A 16550-nucleotide genomic window follows, 5' to 3' on the forward strand; every position below is an offset into this window, starting at 1 on the left:
TAAATCTGATGTGCTAAATGAAGTATCTAGCTAACGTTTTTAAAAAGAAGAGCATTGGAAAAAAATACAAAATTGACTGATCCAACCTTTACCCTTCTAATATGACTAGTTTTATCTTTGCACACCCCATTTTGATCTATGGACCATATGCATGCCTACTTATATCTGTCTCAACATGAAACATACAATTTTTTCATTAAAATCATGCATAGCTTCAAGTCAGGGTTCCTAAAACTGCCTCAAACATTGGATGAATATTTTCTCAAAGCAGAAAAAATACAGAAAATCATACTGAAGCAGAAAGGAGATGCAATAATTATTTTTTCAGCAGAGAGTGCCTGAATTTTTCCAAACAGCATCTTCTGAGGCTAACTCATTGAGAAAATGTATCACTGTTGACTGTAATAAAATTTCCATCCTGAATATATTCCTATAGGTTTTTGGCCAACAATCAGTCAGCTAGTGAAAAAAAAAATGTAGTCTCAAGCAAGAAACTGCTGAGGAATGAGGATTCTAACAGTAAATACTAAGTAGAAATACAGTACTAGTTTACTTAAAACAATTAATTCCTAGAATAAAGGCAGGACCAGTAAATATAAAATAGGCAAGAGCAGAAAAAACATAATTTCAAAGGAACTATGAACTTTCTAAACTAGGGCTTCTCAAATTTTATTGTACATACAGATATTATCTTGCTAAAATTGAGATTCTCACCCAGTAGATCGAGGGTGGGGCTGAGCCTCTGTATCTCCATCTTATGTGATGCAGGTGCTCATGGTTTGTGAACCACATTGGAGTGGGAAGGTTGACACAACATTTAAACTCAAAACAAGGAAACACATCATAGCTGGGGTTTGAATCCTCATTCTACCACTTACTAGCTTGCGCACATTCATTAACCTCCGTGGACCTCAATTTCTTCTCCATAAAGTTAGGGTGATGATAATTTTGATGCTTTTGAACTGTGGTGTTGGAGAAGACTCCTGAGAGTCCCTTGGACTGCAAGGAGATCAAAGCAGTCAATCCTAAGAGAAATCAACCCTGAATATTCATTGGAAGGACTGATGCTGAAGCTGAAGCTCTAATACTTTGACCAGCTAATGCAAAGAGCCGACTCACTGGAAAGACTCTGATGCTGGGAAAGACTGAAGGCAGGAAGAGAAGGGGATAACAGAGAATGAGATGGTTGGATGGCATCACTGACTCACTGGACATGAGTTTGAGCAAACTCTGGGAGATGGTGAAGGACAGGGAAGTCTGGTATGCTGCAGTCCCATGGGGTAGAAAAGAGTTGGACACGACTGAGTGACTGAACAACAAAATAGAGCTTCATTTCTGATAAGCTGGTAAGGTAATCCATGTAAAATATCTAACAGAGAGCCTAAGAAAGCGTCGTAGTTATTCCACGTTAGCCGTGAGCAATTATGACTTAGGGATTTGGCGTGACATCTATTTGAGATGATGACTAAGGTAGTCACCTGAACATATAAGGTTTTTAACAATTGGGACTCGGCAATGGCACATTGACAAAGAATCCTATAAACCCAAGAGGAGAAGAAGAAACCCACCTTCTACTTTACAGTCAAAGGAATCCCCTGCTTCATCTCCTGGTGGTTTGGAGTTGGACTTCTGAAGGTCTTCCTGAGCACTCTCAACACTATTATAAACCCATTGTATGGAATCTTGCTGGAAATGAAGGAAAGAAACCTCAGAGGTATTTACTATCAGTGTTTCCTAAAATGCATATCCATTTCATAAATGTACTTCAGAAGAAGAGCTGACAATCTTATTCACCCTTCTAGTTTAAATACAATAAAATTTGAGAGAGAAGGAAAGTCAGTGTCTAAAACTGACAGGAAGTCAATGGCAATTAATATTGTTTTTAACAAACTGACCTTTTTAAGCTTGAGGGTTTTTTCTTCCAAAGATAGTTTTTTAAATAAGATGTATTTCCCAAATGTCTTACTCAAATGACTCAAGCATAACATATAATGAACTATAAATTACATTTGTAAACAAAATAAATGGTAGATGGATACTTTTCTGAAGAAGCAGTCATCTGTAAGTGTACAGATGATTTAAATGTACTTCTTTAAAAAATATTTTTTATGTAGACTAGCTTTATAGTCTTCATTGAATTTGTTACAGTGTTCTGTCTGTTTTAGGTTTTAGTTTTTGGCCGTGAGGCATGTGGGATCTTAGTTCCCTCACCAGGGATTGAGCCTGCATCCCCTGAACCGGAAGGCGAATCGCAACCACTGGAGTACCAGGAAGTCCCTAAAAAGCGCTCTCGTAACAGTCACACATGTTTCAAATACACTTAATGTTTTTCGTGAATCAAACCAATAAGAAAACTGGAAGACGATCTTTCAACTTATGGGGCCCCCAACTGATATAACTACCTTTTAATCCTTCTACATCATAAATGATCCTATATTTTTTAAGTAGCAGTTCCCTATCTTATTCAGATAAATGAGAAAGACGAAATGGCTACCAAGTAAACATTTAGAGGGTTGCATTACTTTAATGTTTGTAGTTTTCCTAGGTAGGGTGATAAGATGAGTTGCACGACTGAAGTGTGATATAATTTGTATTATCCATCTTCACAATTGTGTTTAATTATTGTAGTGCTATACATTATTAAAGGCTTCCCTGATAGCTCAGCTGGTAAAGAATCTGCCTGCAATGCGTGAGACGGGGGTTCGATCCTTGGGTTGGGAAGATCCCCTGGAGAAGGGAAAGGCTACCCACTTCAGTATTCTGGCCTGGAGAATTCCATGGACTGTATAGTCCATGGGGTCGCAAAGAAACAGACATGACTAAGAGACTTTCATTTCATTTATACATCATTAAGGGCTTGGACATGACTGGGCAACTGAACTGAACTGAACTGAACTGAAGGGCTTCCCTGGTGGCTCAGATGGTAAAGCCTGCAATGCAGGAGACCTGGGTTCAATCCCCAGGTTGGAAAGATCCCCTGGAGAAGGGAATGGCAACCCACTCCAGTACTCCTGCCTAGAAAATCCCACGGATGGAGGAGCCTGGGGCTCGGCTTCGAAAAGTCGGACATGACTGAGCAACTTCATTTTCACATATCATTAAAAGGCTTCCCAGGTGGCGCAGTGGTAAAGAATCCAACTGCCAATGCAGGAGATGCAAGAGATGAGGGCTCAATCCCTGGATCAGGAAGATCCCCTGGAGAAGGAAAGAGCAACCCACTCCAGTATTCTTGCCTGGAAAATTCCATAGATAGAGAAACCTGGTGGGCTAAAGTCCATGACATTGCTAAGAGTCAGAGCAACTAAGCACCAATACCACATCATTAAAGTGCTAGTTAACACTTAATCATGCAAATAAACTTTGGTAACTGGTTGTGACCTTCAAGGAACCAATCCCCCAGAATCCAAACCTTTGTGTAGCTCCTTCTGACCCTGGGCTTGGTCATGTGATCTGACTTTTCGGAGGGCTAGTAACAAGCACAATATAGAGATCATCACTTGAAATATTCCCTCTTGAAACCCAGACACTATGTAGAAAGGAGAATTATGCTTAGGACTGGAAAGGAGAGCCAGGTGGAGTGGCTCTTGAGTGAGAAACCTTCAGGAGGGGACCCCAGCACCAGTCAGTTCCCAGCAGAATGAAGCCCTCAAGGAACCAACACCAAGTCAACCGGAGAAGCAAGAGAAATAATTAATCACTGTTGTTCCAAGTCACAAAGTTTGGAACAGTCTGTTTTGCAGCAATGGATACCTGCTAGAGTGTGTTATTTACCTGGTGAATTTCTCTGTTTATTTACTCCTTTTCTTAATTATTTCACTGGTCAACACCTCTCCAACAAGGAAGATAAGGGAAATGAAAAGAAACTCAACTCAACTCAGTTTAACTAATTCTTAAAATTCTGGCATAAGGGGAAAGATCTGATCATTTCAGTATCTTTTTAAAACTTCATTCACTAACATAGTTCAATAAATATGTATGAAACTACTGTTAATCCAAGTAACCTATGGATCGGCATGTGAATTCCAATTTGCTATGCTTGTTTGACCTTATTAGTAAGCAGAATTGATTAGCTATTTTCTTGGAGGCTCAGTATTTTGCAGGATGTCAGTCCTGGCCCAAGAGAAAGTAGTCATTCAGCTTTCTATTTTGGACACAAAATCATATTCCCAAATCCAAAAAAAAGGAGTATTTTAGGTGCATGACAGAAAAAAACAGAATGCCTCTCCTTTAGAATTCCTTTTGCACTCAATTAATTTGAGAGAATTTTCTTTTTCTAACCCAATACTCATGAGATAGTAAGTTTAGCTTACCAAATAGGATTTTAACTTTTTTTTTTGTATGGGATGTAAAGTTTGAATCAGAGGACAATGCTTAAAATTTTAAGTAATGGCAAGCACATTGTGGTATTTTCTTTTAAGAGCTAAATTCAGTTACCTAAATAAAACATATCCAACAGTCAATCATGGACTCTATAAAGTATAACCTACAATTTTTTCTCACAGAAGTTTTTTTATAATAAACAGTATAAGCATTTATAATTCATATATACCAACAAAATATATGCTGACCATTACAGATTCTAAAGCATCTGTCAAGAAAATAGTTCAGGCCTTTAGATTTCAATTTGATAAACACTTAACTATTTGAAAACTCATCACAAGGAAAATGAAAATAGCCCAGGACACTGTTTAAACTGGTGCTAATACTACAGCAGCAAACTGTGGCCACTTAAGCAGAATCGATTATAACTAATTATACACATAAAAGAAGCATTATGAGACTGACAATGCTGCGCTTAAACATGAACCTGGCAGTGGAAACCACAGACAGTTCTGGCATCATCGCATGCCACCCCCAGGGCCTTCTGAGCGCGCTTGCCATTACAGCTGCACCGAGGGCATTTACCTTCGTTGGTCTCCGGTACTTCCTGCAGGCCGTGACGTGGGCAATTACGCTGGCGTGTGTCTCTTTGCTGACATTGATTCCGTTGACTTTGATGATACACTGCCCAGGGTGAAGGCCAGCGGCTGCAGCCACAGTTCCTTTAAATACAAATGAGAAAATTGCCAAAAACTAATTATAGGAATATGATTCATTTCTATCCCATGTAACATAGGGAAGCAACTTTAAGTTCCATATAGCAAATTTTTAAATTAGAGTATAACTGCTTTATAATTTTGTGTTAGTTTTTAATATATATATATCTCCCTTCCCTCTTGAACCTCCCTCCCATCCCATCCCTTTTCCCACCCTTCTAGGTCATCATGAGCTGAGCTCCCTATGCTATACAGCAGCTTCTTAATAGCTATCTATGCACACGGTATATATGTCAATGCAACTCTCCCAATGTGTCGTACCTTCCACTTCCCACCCACCCTGTGTCCACAAGTCCATCGCAGTTTCAAAATATAATAAAGATCTAGCTAGTATGTTCATGGCGGAGAAGGTAATGGCACCCCACTCCAGTATTCTTGCCTGGAAAATCCCACGGATGGAGGAGCCTGGTAGGCTGCAGTCCATGGGGTCGCTGAGGGTCAGACACGACTGAGCGACTTCACTTTCACTTTTCAAGTTCATGCATTGGAGAGGGAAATGGCAACCCACTCCAATGTTCTTGCCTGAAGAATCCCAGGGACAGGGAAGCCTGGTGGGCTGCCATCTATGGGGTCGCACAGGGACACGACTATAGTGACTTAGCAGTGTGTTCATGGGCTTCCCTGGTGGCTCAGATGGTAAAGAATCTGCCTGCAACGTGGGAGGGCCGGGTTCAATCCCTGGGTTGGGAAGATTCCCTGGAGAAGGGAACAGCTGCCCACTCCAGTATTCTTGCCTGGATAATTCCATGGACAGAAGAGTTCTTGATGAATTTGGCTCTGATGGCAATGCCTTCTCAAACATTCTCTATTTATTTGGCCATTCAAACTGTATTGAAGAGAATATCTTCCCACCCCATCTAAGAATTCGTTTGAAGGGATATTATAAAGAGATCTCTATCATGCTAATCAGTTACTTCCCCTTTCAAAAGTCTAATCAATCTAATGTTCTATACATGCAAATATAATGGCAAAATGAGAAAACCAGAAGCACAGGCCTTTTTACCTTCATTTAGTCTACAAAATCTCTAAATATTAAAATAGTCTTCACTTTCATTTTTTTTTAATGACAAAAGAAATTCTTAAAAAAAAAATCAAGTCCATAGCAACTAGGAGTGAACTGGATTTGCAAAGAAAATGAGTTTAGGATATGTACAAAGAGTCAGGAAGCAGAGAATTTGTGGAGAATAAAATTAATCAGAAAACATCAACTGTCCACCATTTATTTGCACAGATACAGTGGCATATTCTAACCAGTGAGTTAAGATTTTCAGGACCTGCCAATCAATACTATTTGATATTCTGAACAAATCAACATTTACAAAGCACCACTGCCAAATACAATATATGTAACTAATATCAATGATTACAAAATTATCATAAGCATGTTAGAAGAACCTTCCTTTGCAAGCAAATAATTATTCAACATGTTATTAAACATGTTAAAGAACATAATTGATATTCAAGAAGACAGTATCCATTTTCTTCTCACTAAAATTCACTTCCAGAAATATTAAGTGGTTTTTCTGGACTAAGCTGAGCACTGAAGGAGGGAGGGAGGGACATTATCAGCAGAAAGAACAGCCTGGAATCTTTGACAAAAAGAAGGTGGTGGGGGGGGAGTTGTACAAATGAACTTATCTACAAAACAGAAATAGAGCAACAGACGTAGAAAACAAAGTTATGGTTACCAGGAGGTAAGAAAAAGGGTGGGATAAATTGGAGAAGGGGACTGACATATACTCATTATTACATATAGAATAGATAACTAAAAGGACCTACTAATGCACAGCACAGGGAACTCTACTCAATACTTTGTCATGGATTATATGGGAAAAGAATCTAAAAAAGAGTAAATATACGTATATGCATATCTGACTCACTTTGCTGTATACCTGAAGCTAACACAACATTTTAAATCAACTATACTCCAATATTAAAAAAAAAAAAAAAAAACAAGAAGAAAAGAAAGAACAGCCCCAAAAGAGGTACTGAATCAAGAAATAACCTGGACATTTGGGACCATAGGAGCAATTGGTGTCCGTCCTGAATGAAAGTGAGTGAAAAATACAGGAGGACTAAGCAGAAGCAGGTTTTGAAACTTACGAAGTGAACATTATTATATACACAAGAGGAAAAACATTTAAGAATTTTAAGCAGAGAAGTGACATGATCCCTCCCCACCCACTGAAACAGGGTGGATCATTGGAGTTCAAGTCAAAAATCAAAATCACAGTAAGCATCTACTGCAAATTCCCAGGTTGGAATTAAGGTAGCATTAGTTATGAAGGGGAGAACGAGATCAAGTATTTGATGTTTGATGATGGAGTTGATGGAGAGGTGAGAGTACCCAGGATCATTCCTAAGCCTCTGGGCTCAGTGGCTGAGTAGATGGAGTTACTCAAATAATGAGAGACCACCCAGGGGTAAAGCAGCTTCAGAGAATAGATGAAAAGTTCAACTGGGGAAAATGGATTTTAAGATGCCAAAGGCGCATTGATGAATAATAAACAATTAGATCTTGGCTATAGAATTCAAGGAATCTGAGCAAAGAAATTCAGAAATCCCCAGCAAAGAGGATCAATACAATTGTTTATGTAGAAAGCACAGAAGGCAGAGAAGAGAAGAGAGTGCCAACAGTTAAGGGGTCAACAGATGAAGAGTTGGCAGAGAAGGGATAGGAGAAAAATCTGAAAAGCACCATCTCAGAAGTCAAAATATGAACATTTCACCCCAACAAGACTAGTCAGTTTAAACAAATGGGACAGAAAATTCAATTAAGACAGGAACTTTCAATATCCTTTGCACTTCTCAGTTTAGTCCATGATTACTCCTGTAAGACAAGGGCTACTCTTGAAGACATGGGTAGGAGGTGGGAGGAGCTATAGCACTGGGCTGAAATTCAAGTAGGATGTGAGGAAGATCCAGCCAAAATACAGAGCAGCATTTCAGGAAGTTGGGTCATGACAAAAATTAAAGTTCTGAGAGCAATATTCTGGAGCTGAGGGTCTCAATCTTTGACATGCGTATCAATCACCTGGGCGGGGGTGGTCTTGTTGAAATGCAGATTCTGATTCAGTAAGTATTGGATGGGGCCTGAGATTCTGCATTTCTAACCATCCCCCAAGTGATCCCAATGCTGTCAGTCTATGGACCAAATTTTGAGTGTCAAGGATCTAGAGGGGAAAATAAGGAAGAAGGAAAGTTTTGAGTTTGCTGTTCAATTCAAGATAGCTTTGTTTCTTTGTTTATTTCAATGAGGAAAAAGCTGACCACTTTTATGTGTGCTGTGTATGCTGAGTTGCTTCTGTTGTGTCTGACTCTTTGCGATCCCATGGACTATAGCTCTCCAGGCTCCTCTGTCCATGGGATTCTCCAGGTAAGAATACTGGAGTGGGGTGCCATTTTCTTCTCCAGAGGATCTTCCCCACCTACGGATCGAACTGGCATCTCTTAAGTCTCCTGCATTGGCAGGCGGGTTCTTTACCACACGCGCCACCTGGGAAGCCCAAGGCTATTTTTATAGCCTCTACTATAGTAATTCAGTGAAGAGAAAGGCTGAAAATTCTGTAAGGGGACTATCTGACAGTGTAATACCGCAGAGGCAGTATCTGAAGGGATAGGCTCCAGAATCTTTATAGAGATATTAACATTGAACTCAAGAGAAGAAAATGGAAGACCTGTTCCTCTAGAGTAGGAGAAAAACAGATGATGACCAAATAACCAGGACTTGGAAGGCTTCATACCTGGGAGACAGGAGGCAATGATGGGGAGAAAACTGATCAGACACGTAAGCAGAATGCTGAGTAGTAACAGGGGCTCAGTGAAAGACTAGACGGTGACTTGGGGTGACACTAATTCCATATCCGTGACAATTCTTTGTCAGCTGCTCAGAAGAAATAGCAAAGGCTGTAATTAGGTTTATCTGAGGCCAAAACGCACCTGAGGATAAGGCCAAGAGGACCCTGGAGGCACCTGAGAGACAGGGATGAGAGGACCCTAATGAAGCAGACAAGTGACGGTAGTGACCCACCATGGGGATAAAGCTGGCTCAGGGAGGAGGTGGTACTCTGAAGGATGTAATTCACCAGCAGAAAAGGAGAAGTATCCAAAGCTTGGACAACCCTATCGAATTTTGCTTATCATTTTTTATTGAACTACAGTTCACTTACAAACCAACTGAATTTTAAAACAACCTGAGAATATCAAAGTGATGAGAGATCAAAAAAAAAAAAAAGACTCCAGCACCAGAACCTGGCATACTGGAATTGTAGATTCCACAGGTAGAAGTTCAGTCATTGATATGCTCTAGTGTGCGACCATGGGAAAGGGCTGAAGAAGAAAAATGGGAAAGAAGTTTATTTTTTCATGGCAAGATTACAGTGCAAAAGGAAACCACAGGCTATTATCATATTTCATATTCACTCAAAAGGAGAAGCACATGAGCATTTCTTTGTTTTCTTCTTCAGAAGCAAAAGGCATAGTAACCAGAATTGGACTTAACCCTACAACTAAGTTTCCAAAATACAACCTTGCTCCTTAAAAGACAAGGAAAGAAAAAACTTGATTCACTCTGGTTTTCAGTTATTTCATAGGACTAATAAAGAGATTGGCTCCTTTTTGGTCTAGGGAAAATGAAGGAAATACTTGTCACATCAAACATCCCTTTCACTATGCAATGAATCCCATTTCGTTAACGAGTAACTGGAAATATTTGAAATATCTATTAATCTATGTATTTTAAAAGTCTGAGTGAAAAGTTTTTGAAGTAAGGTTAATTTTTACCACACATACACTAATGAAAGTGATTTTATAGACTCTAATAGAGGTCTAGCTAGTATGTTCTTGATAAATTTGACTCTGATAGCAACGTCATCTCAAAATTTCCCAGTCTAATGTTGGAATGATCATGTTGAGATGCTTTACAATTCACATATCTTAGTAATGAAAAGCACGTATATCTCTTGTTAAGATAAACACGTCGCTTACTGTGATCTTTCTTGCTACAGCAGCAGTTTATTTATTGTGGTTAGTAATGTGGGATCTAACAGTTATTTCTTTAAATTACATCAATGTTAGCATAAAATTTAAAAGTGTGTATGTTAACAAGAGATATCAAAAGCTGATTTGCCTGTCAAACAGAAAGAGAATAAAATATAAACATTAAGTTTTGGGTCCCCTAAATTATTTAATTTAAAATGCATTTGATGGTTTATAAAACACATGGTTTATGAGACCCCTTGAAGTAATCATACAGCAGCAGACGCTACATAAACCACACAGATAATTCTTAAACCCAAACTCACATATAGAATTGCTGACAGAAATACAGTAATATGCTGTCAGAGAAAAACAGACCATCTTAAAATCATTACATCCTTTGATTACACTGAAACATGGAGAAAAGTGAGATTGAGAGGAATCATTCTCTTATGAATTTTTAACAATGATAAATTTGTCTTACAATTTGGAGAAGTTTTTTTTTTTTTTTAAATAAGAGTTTCTGGTGGAGGTGGTTGAGTCACTAAATCATGCCTGACTCCTGAGACCCCATCTAATGTAGCCTGCCAGGCTTCTCTGTCCACGGGATTTCTCAGGCAAGGATACTGGAGTGGGTTGCCATTTCCTTCTCCAGGGGATATTCCTGACCCAGAGATTGAACCAGAGTCTCCTGCATTGCAGGAAGATTCTTGACCAACTGAGCCACTACCATTGAGCTAATACAGCAAACATTGAGAATATCCATAGCAACATGATTGCACACATTTTTGTTCAGTAAGGACCATTCAAACCTGCTGGCCAGTTGGACACCACACAGGACCGCTTCCTCACCTCTTCCTACTGCGTGCACCACCGAAGGGCCATATCCTCGGATCTGGAAGCCAAGTCCTTCCGCTGAATCTGGGATTTTCACTGTCCTAAAGTCAATAGAAAATAAGGTAAGATGACTTTAAAATGCCACAACTGGTTAAAACAATAGCTGTCCATACAGCTATTGTGGACTGAATAAAATTCAATCCTTCCATAAATACATATCTGGGGTCTAATGTGTGAAAGAGACTGGGCTGGATAAGCATGGGGGGTGCACTTCCAAGGGACCCAGAGCAGGCACCCAAGATCTCCCACTGAACACAGTCATTGCACAGAATATCCTGACCAAGGAACAGGCTCTGGTCACACCAACCTCCCTTTGAATCTTTATTTAGTCCCTTAATACTTGGCTAACTTGGATGAACTGCTTAACTGAGCCAGTTTCCGCAAAAAGATGATGATGTTAAAACTACTTTGCAGGGTGTCAGTGAAGGTGAAAAGAGAAACCTTTGGTAAACTGCCCTGTCTCATGCTATGAACTGCGCAAGTACTTAGTACAATGGAAGCATCTCTCCCTAGTTTACTCTGACAAAGCCTTTGGTGCACTTTGCAAAGTCTCACTTTTAAAATTAACATAAAAGAAACACAAGGTTCATCCATTTCTACCTGTTGGGAACTTCAGCAAAGAGCAACAACAAAGAGCTGGTTTTAAAGAATAGACCTGTCAAACACAGTATCAAAATCATTTATTTAAGAATATGATTAACTTTAGTGTTCATTCAGTGGAATTTCAAAAGGATAACACATCAAAAGGTAAATCTGAATAAGAAAAGCCGTATTTTTTAATGAACCCACATGGAAATGAAGAGGAAGAGATGGAGATCTTGAGTCAGCCATCATGGCAAACCAGGGAGGGAGTAATAAACTGGCAGTAATAAACAAGCTACTCCAAGGAAGGAAGGCAGAAATCAGAGAGCAACAATGAAAAGCAGCGAACTCGAGATAAGACACAACATCATAACAACAAAAATGAGTCTAAATAAATTTCCAGAGAGAGCACAGACAAATGAATACCATGTAATAAATGTTGATGAATGGCACTTGATGCCCAAAAAACAAAAGTGTTTTCCAAAGATGATGAATGAATCATGAAATAAAAGCTGGCGGCATTTCAAGGGAACATGAGACAGAGTCTGAAGTTAGGTAGAGCAGCACTTACTCACTGTTTATGAAAGAGCTGGGGGAGCTGTGTGAGCAATGCTGCGTCTAGAAAACTTCAGAAAGATACACGCTGCACTTAGACTTGAAGGCAGAGGCTGGCCCTATAATTTCAAATATAACCCTGGCAGGCATTCTGGCAATCTGTGACAGAAATGCAAACTATCTGTTTTAGGGCAGCCTGAAAGTGTTATTATAGAATTTAAAGAATCCTTTGTCCATGGAATTCTCCAGGCAAGAATATTGGAGTGGGTAGCCATTCCCTTCTCCAGGGGATTTCCTGACCCAGGAATCAAATCCAGGTTTCCCGAGTTATAGGCAGATTCTTTATCATCTGAGCCACCAGGGAAGCCCTGAAAATGTTATATAAATTAGGTTACACACTATGAAGTGATCTGTATATTGGTGGCACTGAGCTTATGGAATGAATTTATCCTTTATCCTTAATTAAACACTTTGCTATATAAGGCTATATCTGCTTCTTTTACAACACCTTGCTCCTAGGGTCTGTCAAAGGTACACTGGAAGATGGAAGATTGACTAAGGAAAAGAAAAGGGAATAAACACATCTTCTGAGCATGAAATAAAAAATAGAGGTAGCTTAGGCTTCTCTATGAATAAGAGAATGAGAGTTCTTGAATGAGGGTTCACTTTTGCTGAAATGGGCTTCCCGGGTGGCACTAGCAGTAAAGAACCCACCTGCCACTGCAACAGACATAAGCAATGCAGGTTTGATCCCTGGGTCAGGAAGATCCTCTGGAGAAGGAAATGGCAACCCACTCCAGTATTCTTGACTGGAGAATTTCATGGACAGAGGAGGCTGTCGAGCTACAGTTTATAGGGTGACAAAGAGTTAGACATGACCGAAGTGACTTAGGACTCACACTAAAATAACTTGGACCTTTCTGGCCATGGTGAGTTATTGGTGCTTTTGAACTGTGAAAAATTCATAATGGACTCTCAAAACTCTTTATGAGTAAAGTCTATCCTTATATTGCTATTCGAGGTTGACTTCGCTCTAATCTTCAAGATTATTACATTTTTAACAAAATTTGTACAGAACACTGTGAGATGCATTTTGTTCATAACACTGTAATCCTCTTCATAAAATGACCTTTGGAAAATATGTTTCCCTGCTCGGACCACTATACTATTAAATGAAGGATTAAATTTATACAAGAGGAATGCTCATTTCCTGTAGAAAATGAGTGCACTAAATTATCTGCTACAAAGCCTTTTGAAAAATTCCTTGATATAATCAATGTGTAAACTACAGATGGGTTCAAAAGAAAAATTCTGTTGTATTTGCCTCTCATTTTTTGCCTTTTTACTACATAAATTATAAGTGGCCATTGTAAGAAAATATGAGAATGATTGACAGGAATCATATGTTAGAATAAGGGCATAAAGGAAAGGTTACAATATTTCAGACAAATTAAAAATAAAAAGGAAAAACTTGAGTATTCCATATAGTATCACTGACTCAACAGACATGAGTTTGAGCAAAGTCCAGGATATAGTAAAGGACACGGAAGCCTGGCGTCCTGAAGTCCATGGGGTCACAAAGAGCTGGACATGACTTAGCGACTGAACAACAACAATTCTCAAAACAGTCTTGAAATACAATGTGAAACTTACTTTTCATGTAATAAAGAAGCAGTGGGGGAAAAATGAAATAAAAGAACAGATAAGCATCACAGATAACATCACTGGAGGACATACTACATGCTGAACACATGACTAGGTTCTTTACAAACCTAGATTCATTTAAGTTCTTAGCACCTCTGTAACACTCTTACAGTCCCCATTTTTTTATGGATAAGGATACTGAAACAACACAATTAACAAGCAAGTGGTGAAAGAGCCTTGAATCTGGACCAGAAATACAGGGTTTCAGATATGGTGCAGCAGACATGGAAGGAAGCATCAGAACACCCAGGTTCAACCCTGCTCATCTAGCAACTAATTCTAAGACTAAGGATTTGCCTCTTTCTATTCAGTATTGAAGTGGATGACTTCCCAGTCCTCTGAATTGAGATGTCTATGATCAGTGAAAAGTATTTACAAGGTTAAATCAGAGGGCAAGGAACCATGGTGACAGCCTTTAGTTTACTAATAATTGCTCTGGAATCCTACTGCCTAATCCTTTTCCAGCCTGTCCTTTTCCTTTTAAATGCCCATGCAGAGTATATCACATGAAATGCTGGACTGGACCCAAGATTGCCAGGAGAAATATCAAAAACCTCAGATATACAGATGACACCACCCTTATGGCAGAAAGTGAAAAAGAACTAAAGAGCCTCTTGATGAAAGTGAAAAAGTGAAAGAGGAGAGTGAAAAAGTTGGCTTAAAGCTCAACATTCAGAAAACTAAGGTCATGGCATCCAGTCCCGTCACTTAATGGCAATTAGATGGGGAAACAATGCAAACAGTGACAGACTTTATTTTTTTGAGCTCCAAAATCACTGCAGATGGTGACTGCAGCCATGAAATTAAAAGGCGCTTGCTCCTTGGAAGGAAAGCTATGACCAACCTAGACAACATATTAAAAAGCAGAGACATTACTTTGCTGACAAAGGTCCATCTAATCAAAGCTATGGTTTTTCCAGTAGCACGTATGGATGTGAAACTTGGACCTTTAAGCTGAGCACTGAAGAACTGAAGCTTTTGAACTGTGGTGTTGGAGAAGACTCTTGAGAGTCCCTTGGAGAGCAAGGAAATCAATCCAGTCCACCCTAAAGGAAATCAGTCCTGAATATTCATTGGAAGGACTGCTGCTGAAGCTGAAGCTCCAATACTTTGGCCACCTGATGTGAAGAAATGACTCTCTGGAAAAGACCCTGATGTTGGGAAAGACTGAAGGCAGGAGAAGGGAATGACAGAGATGAGATGGTCGGATGGTATCACCGACTCCATGGACTTAAGTTTAAGCAAGCTCTGGGGATGGTGATGGACAGGGAAGCCTGGCATGCTACAGTCCATGGGATTGCAAAGAGTCAGATACAACTGAGGGACTGAACTGAAATTCAGAGGTAGGCAACTAGGTAAGCTTCATCTTAGATAGGATTGGATAAAAGGGAAGTAATAGATCATAATTGGGCTTCCCTGGTGGCTTAGTGGTAAAGAATCTGCATGCCAAGGCAGGAGACTTGGGTTTAACCCCTGGGTCAGGAAGACCCCTGAAGAAGGAAATGGCAACCTACTCCAATATTCTTGTCTGGGAAATCCCATGGACAGAGGAGCTAGGTGGGCTAAAAGCCGGTCATGGTCACAAAGACAACAAAACACCTTAATTAGTCTTAGGGAAAAGACATTATTATGGTTATCTGCTGCCCTCTGTCTCAAAGTCTTCCTAAATTACTAACCTTGATGAGTCGTGCTCACTCCTTCAGACCCCCTGGTAAGCCATGGGTAGAAGCTAGAGCCTCTACCTGGATGACACTGCAGAACTAGCCCATTACATTGCACTTCAACTCCTAAGATAAATGATGGATTCAGCTATTGCTGAAAATACATATCAAGGTAGGGAAGATACTATACCATATATACTTAGAATATTTTCATAAGTAGTTAAAATAAACTCTTTTGCTTCTGAAGTGGTAATCTTCATTTATCTTAAAATTAATGAAGTTGCTTATTACTATAGAAAAATAATATAATTCAAAGAGAAATATGGATAAATAATATAATTTAAAGAGAAATATGAATATAAACATGTTAAGACATTATGCTAAGTACTTTATATACATTCTCTTGATTAATTGGTTCATGGAAATCTGATTCAGGGACACTAGATCATTGATGATTTTCAGACCAAAAGCCAATGTTTCCCAAGTATATCCATAATATCTTATTAATTGTTTTTATAAAGCCCCCAGATCATTAATCATGCTCCCATTCTATAAAGATGTAATTATGTGTATCCCCTTGTGGACCTGACACAAAGAGCTCACTGATTGGAAAAGACCCAGCACCAGGAGTTTGTGAAGAACAGGGGAGCCTGGTGGGCTACAGTCCACAGGGTAGCCAAGGACGGGACATGAATAGCTGACTACGTGAGCAACTGAACAACAACAAATTGTGTGTTTCAACACAGGGTGTCTCATCCGTTCATAGTCCCTGAAATCCTTGGATTTAGGAAGCATGAGGGAATAACGTTTCCATTACCAAGTGTCCTGCTGGTTTTCCTACTGGTAATCAAGCTCAACCCAACCCAAACAAGAAAAATTGGGGTAACAAAAAGAAAATATTATTTCTGCTGAAACTAACCTGCTTTAAGTAGCAACATAAAGTAGCTTAACCATCATAAGCAACATAACTTTTCCATCATCTAAAGACCAGTATCAGTGATGTTGGTGAGGTTCAAATGTGCAAGCAATGAGATGCTTAATTTCAGACACTGATTTTGCTAACTTTTCTATTTTACTC

General features: G+C 39.3%; 1 protein-coding gene across 2 annotated transcripts in view; it reads right to left on the reverse strand.

The window, feature by feature from the left end:
- Positions 1–16550, reverse strand: part of PREX2 (phosphatidylinositol-3,4,5-trisphosphate dependent Rac exchange factor 2) — a 302207-nt gene that overhangs the window by 147442 nt on the left and 138215 nt on the right. For both annotated transcript variants that reach the window (XM_086336651.1, XM_086336652.1), the window contains exons 19-21: positions 10926–11011; positions 4906–5042; positions 1569–1686 (exon numbers count right to left, since the gene is read on the reverse strand). In XM_086336651.1, the coding sequence (XP_086192777.1) occupies positions 1569–1686; positions 4906–5042; positions 10926–11011 (341 nt within the window). The remainder of the gene's footprint in view (positions 1–1568; positions 1687–4905; positions 5043–10925; positions 11012–16550) is intronic.

This window comes from Bos grunniens, chromosome 14 (assembly GCF_055505025.1).
Source record: "Bos grunniens cultivar Pamir isolate PY7600 chromosome 14, Bosgru_T2T1.0, whole genome shotgun sequence".
NCBI classification, from domain to species: Eukaryota; Metazoa; Chordata; class Mammalia; order Artiodactyla; family Bovidae; genus Bos; species Bos grunniens.